Source organism: Phyllostomus discolor, chromosome 6 (assembly GCF_004126475.2).
Source record: "Phyllostomus discolor isolate MPI-MPIP mPhyDis1 chromosome 6, mPhyDis1.pri.v3, whole genome shotgun sequence".
NCBI classification, from domain to species: Eukaryota; Metazoa; Chordata; class Mammalia; order Chiroptera; family Phyllostomidae; genus Phyllostomus; species Phyllostomus discolor.
Window position 1 is genome coordinate 160564660 of NC_040908.2, and position 9739 is coordinate 160574398.

Below are 9739 nucleotides of genomic sequence, written 5' to 3' on the forward strand. Positions count from 1 at the left end.
GTCATGGGAAAAAAAGATAAGTAAACCCTTCTTGGAACAACACACAGAAGAACTTACCAAAAGTTATGTTGAGGAGACACGGGCATGTGTGGCACCATGGTCTTCTTGCATTTGTCAGTCTCTACTCTAGATAAAAAAAGATTGACTTATAATGTGGTTCCTTTCCCCAATATTCTGTAAAATCCTGAAACCAAATGTTTTTTTTGTTTATGAATTCAAGCATATAACTGAGTGCCTGACACATAAAAGAGTCCCCTTTTCTTTTCTTTTTTAAAAAATCTTTTTATTGTTCATCATCAGTTTTCATTAGTGTTTTTTTTTTAAGATTTTATTTATTTATTTTAGAGAGGGTAGGGAGGGAGAAAGAGAGAGAGAGAGAAACATTAATGTGTGGTTGCTGGGGGCCTTAGCCTGCAACCCAGGCATGTGCCCTGACTGGGAATCGAACATGCGACACTTTGGTTCGCAGCCTGTGCTCAATCCACTGGAGCTATGCCAGCCAGGAAAGAGTCCCTTTTTCATTCCAAGTCACTATCTCACAATATTCTCCTTCTTATCCTAAGTCCCTGCTTCCCTCTTCATCTTTTGCCTATTTATTTATTGTCTCTTTTCTCCTTACAAACATTAGATCCATGGAGTCAGAGACTTGGAAACAGTAGCTTCTCTTTAAAAGTTGTTTAAAATAAGTAAATGAACATGTAATACATATTTATTGGAGAAATTATATTATGGCATAAAAGGGTCTTTCTAAAGTAGCTTCATAAAGATCACCAAGTATGTGGTCTGTGGTTCCGGGGATGGTTACACAAAGTTCTGCCCCATCTCTGTGAGTAGCCTCTTTCCTAGTGCTAGGAACATCATACTTTTTCCTCTTAATGAGAGCTGGATTGAAACCAGTAAGAAGAACTAAGAGAATTCTTCAGATTGGAGCTAGTGAGTCAAGGACAGGCCTCAGCAATAATCACTCTCATATTTCAAGCCTTTACTGATTTTCACTAGAATCTGTAATTTTACAATGTGTTTTTTTTTTTAAGTCGAGAGAGTCATCATTATGAAAATACCTGTGAAATTTCTTTTCTTAAAAATATATTTTATTGATTATGCTATTACTGTTGTCCCATTTCCCCCCTTCATTCCCCTACTCCCTTCAATCCCCTCCCACCCGCATTCCCCCCCTTTATTTCATGTTCATGGGTCGTACATATACGTTCTTTGCTTTCTACATTTCCTATTACTGTTCTACTCTTCCCCTGTCTATTTTCTACCTACCTTCTATGCTTGCTTATTCCCTGTACCTTTTTCCCTTTCTCCTCCTCCCACCCCCCTGTTTATAACCCTCCATGTGATCTCCATTTCTGTGATTCTGTTCCTGTTCACGTTGTTTGCTTAGTTTGTTTTTGCTTTTGTTTTAGGTATGGTTGTTAATAATTGTGAGTTTGCTGTCATTTTACTGTTCATATTTTTTATCTTTTCTTAGATAATTGCTTTAACATTTCATATAATAATAGCTTGGTGCTGGTGAACTCCTTTAACTTGACCTTATCTGAGAAGTGCTTTATCTGCCCTTCCATTCTAAATGAAAGATTGCTGGCTGGAGCAATCTTGGATGTGGGTCCTTGCCTTTCATGATTTCTTTCCAGCCCCTTCTTGTCTGCAAGGTCACCTCTGAGAAATCAGCTGACAGTCTGATGGAAACTCCTTGTAGGTAACTGTGTCATTTTCTCTTGTTGCTTCTAGGATTCTCTCCTTAATTTAACCTTGTGTAATGTAATTATGATGTGCTTTGGTGTGTTCCTCCTTGGGTCCAACTTCTTTGGGACTCTCTGAGCTTCCTGGACTTCCTGGAAGTCTATTTCCTTTGGCAGATTAGGGAAGTTCTCCTTTATTATTTATTCAAATAACTTTTCCACTTGTTTGCTCTTCCTCTTCTCCTTCTGGCACCCGTATAATTAGGATGTTGAAATGTTTTAAAGATGTCCTGGAGGTTCCTAAGCCTCTCCTCATTTTTTTTTTTTGAATTCTTGTTTCTTCATTCTTTTCTGTTGTTTCTTTCTTCCTTCTGGTCCATTCCATTGATTTGAGTCTCAGTTTCCTTCCCAACACTATTGGTTCCTTGTACATTTTCCTTTATTTCACTTAGCATAGTCTTCATTTTTTCATCCAATTTGCGATCAAATTCAAGCAATTGTGTGAGTATCCTGATTACCGGCATTTTGAACTGTGTATCTGATAGGTTGGCTATCTCTTCATTGCTTAATTGTATTTTTTCTGGAGCTTTGACCTGGGAGGGATAATCCACATTGCTTTGTTGTGACACTGTATGTGGGGCAGGGGTCCGAGAGGGAACAATGGCACTTGCTCCATTCTCTGCTGGTTTTCAGTCACTTCCCTTGCTTCCCACAAGCAATTGGACCCTTCTGGTGCTGATTCCCTGGTGGATTAGTTTGTGTACATTCTAGGACTGCAGAGGTCCCAGAGCTCTCAATGAGCTCTACTGTGGGGCTGGGAATTTCTCCTGCTGCCCCTTCAATCCCCACTGGTGTTTTTAATCAGTGGTTTGAGCCTTTATTTCCCCATACTGGAGCTCTGGACTGTGTGGGCTGTCTCGCTCCCCAATTGTTCCTCCTGGTTTATCTGCACATGAATGTGGGACTGCCCACTCCACCAGCTGCTGCCTTTGTTTTGCTGGCCAGCTGCAGCTTTGTATGCCCCGCTCCACTACCCAGTGCTGGGTCTGCCAGTCGCCACCTTGTAATGAGTCCTCTCTGCGTGCCTGTCTCCACCCCTCCTACTGGTCTGGATGAGTGTGTCTTCTTAACTCCTTGGTTGTCAGACTTCCATACAGTTCGATTTTCTGCCAGTTCTGGTTGTTTTTTGTTTTTAAATTGTTGTTGTCGTCCTTCTTTTGGTTGTGTGCGGAGGCGCAGTGTGTCTACCTATGCCTCCATCTTAGCCAGAAGTCTGAGATTCTTGATAGTGTGGTACTGCAGGTTATTTTGACCTGTCCCATATCCATAAAACAAACTGTCTGCTCAGGATGTGTTGTTATATAATCTGTCTCAGGCAGTAATTTCCTTATGTAGACATCTCTCTATCAACACTTATTAGTTATAATTAGACAACATTAGACATGAATAAATGCACACTTCCTATATGGTTTCTTTGGTCTTCAATATGTGAGAATGAGAAATTGGAAATCTTGGGAATTTTTAGGAATGCATAAACTTATAGGTAATTCTTAAAATATTTTCAATGTTCTTTGTACACTTTACTCATTATTATGTGTATCTAAAATTTTTTAAATAAATAAATACTAGGTATATTAGTATATACCAAGTACTGTAGACTATAGTGAATAGCCAAATACTGGAACACGCCCATGAATATTATTACTGGTATTTTAATAACTAAGCATTCAGGTCTCCCAAAAAGATTAACACAGATTAGCACTACACAGAACCATATGTCAAACTGCCAATTTAAGGGGTTAAATTTGCTTCCAAATTCATTTCTGGAACATCATTCATAGGATTTGTATAATATCCTAGGCACACAAATTTAGGCATATTAATTTTATTTGCAAGAATGACTCACTGTTTGAAGCAGATAAGACCATGCACACACTCTTGGTAGCAGCTACCAGCAAGACTGACTGATGAGGTCATGACTGCTTCTCTTCCAGTGCTGTTTATCCTGATTACAGGAATGTAGACTTAACCTTCGACTCTGCGTGTCATGCTTTCCGCTTTACCCTCAACATTGATTCCTCTGAGCCCTGTCACATTCTCTGTGTTGATCCTTATGCTATAAGTATGCAGAAGAATATATTACTTTCCCCAATTTTCTGGATTTCTCAATTACTTTTTCTCAGAATCTGGATTTAATAATAAATAATTTCTCTTTGAAAAATTCTGGGAAGAAATTCCCACATAGAAACATGACTCCCACCACTGTGACTAACACTTCCTTTCATCCACTGGTTAAACCATAAGAAAAGAGCTGAGGAAATCCACTGTGACAACATACCATGATGATGTTGTCATGTAGTCTGGACTCCAGGTGCTCATTGATAATATACTCAATTAATTACACTACCTGATAAAATACACTTTAATAAATTCCAACAAGAGAGGTGTAAATAGAGAATGTCAATGGATAGAGTGGTTACTTCCTGGGCAAGTGCTTCTTTGTAAGTCTATTGATACCAAGAACAGACTCACACACTCAGAAGGCTTCATGAAGAGGCTGAGCAGAGTTTTGAAAGAAGTAGACTTTTGAAGCAAGTGTTTGAAGATGAAAGAAGAGAAAAGTGGAGGAAACCTAAAACAGTTTTGCAAGTTCTGACTTCCACTTAGTGCTACCACAAAGCTACCTTATTACAGGGAGTCAGAGGGGCCATCATTTTCTCAAGGGAAACATCACTGATTGATATTTCAGTCCTATCATTTGATTCATGATCTACTCCACTCAATGTTCTAATTCTAGAATCTAATAATTTTATAGAAAGACTTTGATACTAACTCTAAGAAGGAGAAGCACGTTCTATTCAGCTAAAATAGGTACAGGAAAGTAGTTGGGGGAGACCAGTAATTCAGCTGGAAGGATTGATCAACCCCTCAGGTCCTCTTCTTCCCAATAGAGTAACATTGCACCCTCTTCTTTTTGAGTTCCAAGTTAATCTTCTATACAATTTGTGGCATTAAATAGAAATGAAAGGAAGCATGGAAACACATGCAAATTTTCCTTTTGTTGGCATTGCCAACAATGCCTAGCACACTGTGTACATTTAATTGATTCATTATGTTCTGATGTGACTTGGCCTGGTTATGTTAATATGCAAACTGCCAAACAGAAAGTTTTGTTCTTCTCCAGCATTTAGTTGGAAATGTAGACATTTCTAACATGTTGTTAAATCAATAACTGTTCCCAGAATAAGTGACACTTTATAGTTTAATTTTCTTATTCCCATGTGAAATCAGCTTAAAAAAATTTAAAGCACCAACAGTAGTTTTGAAGAAAAAAATGAAAGTAACCAAAACCAAAGTATTCATCTAGGAAAAATATGAAAAATGGAGAAGGGTCCTGCTGTGATGAAGGCTTTTGTGCCAAAGAAATCTACGTGAGTCTCAGATTCTTTTCAGAAATCATTTTGACGCTTATAAGAGGAATACAGTCTTATTTTTTTAAATGAAAAAAATGCATAAATTAATAAAGAAGAAAAGTACTCGCAATTCTACAAATCACCGATAACAGCCATTAGCTTTTTGGTGTTTTTGTATGCACCATTATGCATGTGCATCTCTACTGAATTGGGCTCCTGTTATAAATTCAGGCTGGTTCCTTGCTTTTATCACTTTAGTTATAATGGTAAGTATTATGTCTTATTATTAAGTATTAAATTTACATACAATGTTAAGTGTGCTATATAGGTCTCCAAAATTAGAAGTTAGGTTTTAATAACTTTTCAGTTTATAAAAGAAATCCACTGCCCTATATTTTTAGTTTTGACTAAACTTAATTTTTTGAGGTTGTGATTTTAGAATAAGAATGATTGAATCAGAGAATAGAAACTTTTCCAGGATTCGGTACACTTAGCTCTATTACATTCGGAAGGATTACACCAATTTTTTCAATCACTTGCAATCTCCACTGGCAGGCATTGTCACTCTTCCTCCTGGAGTTGCTGCTAGGCAACATCAACTTCAGGGGCTGGATCCAGACCCCTGCCTGATAGTTGTTCTGGGCAAGGGCATCCTTTGTTAACAACTGTCCTAGGAGTCCTCTTCACCTCATTGTTTCTCAGGTTATAAATGAGAAGGCTGAGCAGCATGCTGTTGGCCATGAACACTAGAGAAAGGAGCCCATTCCATTGGTACCTTGAGGGTTTATCTGTGGTTGGGGCACAGGGACAGGAAGATGCTACAACCATCTGCAACAGGACCTTGCTGAGGTGGGAGGAACAGTGGCACCACCTGCTGAGGGTATCTCTGAGCAGCAGCCACTATGAGGGCACAGGGAGGGGTGAGGAAGGAGGAAGAGCAAGACTGACTACCTGAAGCCACCAGCACAGCCAGCTCAAGCAGGAGTGTGGGCATCAACCACATGCCATCTTCCACACTCTCACAGAGCTAACACGTAGTGTGAGTGCCTTGTCTATGAATACTAATTCTGATCTCTCCTTGGTGTGTAAGAATGAAAGAAAAGGAAGGTGACCAGCTGGGATGCATGGAGTGAAGGAAATTAATGCATCAAATAAGTTGTTTGCCATACATTTGTATCTTAATAATAAAGTGTATTTCTTTGAGTAAAATATATGTCTTCATAAATAGTCTTTATTTGAGGCATCTTTCACAATCTCAGTTAATATCATTGCATCCTTAGGGGACAGGCTATTTGAAAGCATCAACCTTTATTCACATCGTGTATGGGGTGAGGGTTCCCTGCCAGAGCAAGCCCCATGCCTGAACTGTATACCTTTCAATTAACGCTGACAGACTAGGGCTCCTCCACTGAAAGTTTGGTTCAAAATTTCAAGTCTTATTTAAAGCACTCCAGGAAAGTGGGTGTGGATTGTGGGTGGACATGGTGCAAATATCACAAAATAGAAATATCAACTTTAAAGTGTCAGAAAAATCAGTGTTCTAATTCTACATTTGCCTTTTGGAGTTTATTATCATGGCGACATACAGACACCCACCCCAGTCCCCCTAAGCCTTCAATGGGTGTCCGAGGCCGATTTACTGATAATGGCATTTCTCAGAGCATCTTTGACATCCTTGTTCCTAAGGGTGTAAATCAGGGGGTTGAGTAAGGGAGTGACAAAAGTGTAAATGAGGGCAAATTGGCGGTCCTTATCCACGGAGGCGCCAGACTGGGGACGCAGGTAGACCAAGGCACAGAAGCCATACTGCAGCAAGACCACCGTGAGGTGGGAGGAGCAGGTGGAGAAGGCCCGGCTGCGACCCTCAGCCGAACGGATGCGCAGGATGGCCAAGGTGATGAACACGTAGGAAACAGAAATAAGGCTGAAGGGGACGACCAGCACGAGGATGCTCACAATATAGAGGACGGTCTGGTGCACATGGATGTCCGCGCAGGCCAGCCGCAGGACTGGAGGCACATCGCAGAGGAAGTGGTTGATTTCCCAGAGGCGCCCGCAGAAGGGCAAGGTGAAGATTAAGGATGTGAGCTGCAGGGACAAGTAGAGCGCCAGAGCCACAGCGCAGGCCACCATCTGGATGCACAGCTTCTGGGTCATGATGAGGGTGTAGTGCAGTGGGTGGCAGATGGCCACGTAGCGATCGTATGCCATGATTGCCAAGAGAAAACAGTCAGCACCCCCAAGAGTGAGAAAAAAGAACATTTGGGCCCCGCAGCCAGCCAGAGAAATGGGCTTCGGGGCTCCAAAGACGTTGGAGAGTAGTAAGGGCACCACCACGGTGGTGTAGCTGATCTCCACGAAGGACAAGCAGGACAGGAAGAAATACATGGGGGTGCGCAGGGAGCTGTGTGTGCACACCGCCCAGATGATGGCTGTGTTGCCACAAAGGATCATCAGGTAGAGCAGGAGGAAGAGGAGGAAGAGGAGCGCCTGGAATTCGGGGACGGCTGTGAACATGCGGAATACAAACTCAGTGGGGCCGGACTGGTTGAGGACAGCACTCCGAGCAAGCATGTCTTGCACGAAACATGACAGAAGTGCCGAGTCTTTTCCTTTGCAGAGCCCTGTTATTGCCTGAAGAAAAGCAGCGACTTTAACTTTGATTTTTGATTTAGAATTACCTATTTAGTATCCGGTTTCCAATTTCAATGCTTAGAATGAATGTACAAAGAGGGTGTGGTATGTGTTTCTAAGGAAATCTTATGAATGGAATATATAGTCATCTGTAGACATTTTTGTTGACAAAGACATGTAGATATTCCTGGTGAAATGTCTTTTTTTTACTCTCGTATTTTATTATTATTATTATTATTATATCTTTTTAATTTTTTTTCAATTACAGTTTACATTCAATATTATCTTGTATTAGTTTCAGGTGTACAGGATAGTGGTTAGACAATCAAATCTGTCACAAAGTGTTCTTCTGATATTTCCAGTACCCACCTGGCACTATACATAGTTATTACAATATTATTGACTGTATTTCCTACGCTGTAGTTTACATCCCCACAACTATTTTGTAACTACCAATCTGTACTTTTCAATCTCTTCACCTTTATCACTCTGATATTTTAAATCCAATTGGCAAGGACTAATTTTTTGCTTGTATTTAATGGAACTAAAGGGTTGTATAGTTGTGGATATTTTTAAAATTAGATAAATGAATGTGTTTTTCACTTTTTAAAAATTGTTAATAATTGTTAATTATTATTGAAATATAACTTACATATAGGGAATTTCACAGATCTTAAGTGTACAGCTTGATTCATTTTTCACACAATAAAGACACTAGTATCAATAATCACTACCAAGATTAAGAAATAGAACAATTCTAGTGCTATTTACAGTAGCCAAGATTTGGAAACAGCCTAAATGCCTCTCAGTAGATGAATGGATCAAAAAGCTCTAGTACATTTATACAATGGAATGTTATGCAGCAGCAAAAAAGAAGAAACTTACATTTTGCAACAGCATAGATGGACCTGGAGAAAATTATGCTAAGTGAATTAAGCCAGTCAGTGAAAGAAAAAGAAAAATACTACATGATCTCACTTATATGAGGAATCTTATGAACACAATAAACTTATGAACACAATAAACTAATGAACAAATAGTAACAGAAACTTAGACACATAAAACAGACTGACAGCTGCCAGAAAGGAGGGAGGGGGGGGGCGCAGATGAAAGATGGCGAAGAGATTAACCAAAGAACATTTATGCACAGCCCATGGATACTGACAACAATATGGGGATTGGCTTGGGGAGGGGAGCTGGTGGGCTGGGTATAGGTGGGGAAAGGAAAAAAAAGCAGAAACAACTGTAACAGCATAAACAATAAAAATAAAATGAAAAAAATAAATACTCCAAAGATGAAAACAAAAACGAAAAAGATATAAAACAATTCCAATAACCTACAAGCATCTTTTGTGCCTCCACTCAGTCTTTATATCTCCCAGAGGCAACTGTTCTTTTGAATTTTATTACTGGAAGTGTGTTTATGTTTCTTTTTTAATTATATTTTATTGATTATGCTATTACAGGTGTCCCAAATTTCCCCCTTTGCCCCCCTCCACGTAGCACTCCCCACTTATTTGTGTTTTCATTTATATGTGTAGTATGTACTGTTCTGTAATTGGCTCCAACATTGTGTTTGCAAAGGTCATCCTTGCTGTTCTAAAAAGACCTTTTTCTTTCCTTTGTTTTTGTAGTATCCCAGGTCATGGCTATTAGATCATTTATTCATGGGTGGTACACTTTTCATCTAGTTGTTTTGACTCTATATAAAACTAGGAAAACACCTTTTATTCTAATCCTCACTGATATATACTTTTTATTTTCTCTCATTTAAATATTTTTTCTAAATTTCTAATAATGAACCTGAACTTTAGAACTGAGACAGGTTTAGCCTGAGTGCCTCAGTAAATGAGTGAATAAAAAAAAAAACTGTGGTACATTTACACAATGGAATACTACGGAAAGTAGAAGGAACAGCAGAAAGAAAGAAGGAACTCCTACCTTTCACAACAGCATGGATGGAACTGGAGAATATTATGCTAAGTGAAATAAGACAGCTGGTGA

General features: G+C 39.4%; 1 protein-coding gene across 1 annotated transcript; it reads right to left on the reverse strand.

The window, feature by feature from the left end:
• Positions 1–5467: 5467 nt before the first annotated feature.
• On the reverse strand, positions 5468–7724 carry LOC114499098 (olfactory receptor 10Q1). Its single transcript, XM_028515050.2, has one exon. It carries the CDS (start codon positions 7673–7675, stop codon positions 6716–6718), a length of 960 nt encoding a protein of 319 aa, XP_028370851.1. The 5' UTR covers positions 7676–7724; the 3' UTR covers positions 5468–6715.
• Positions 7725–9739: the final 2015 nt, after the last annotated feature.

Excerpts from the sequence above, each read along its gene's own strand:
- LOC114499098 (XM_028515050.2), bottom strand. The coding sequence starts at position 7,675 with ATGCTTGCTCGGAGTGCTGTCCTCAACCAGTCCGGCCCCACTGAGTTT.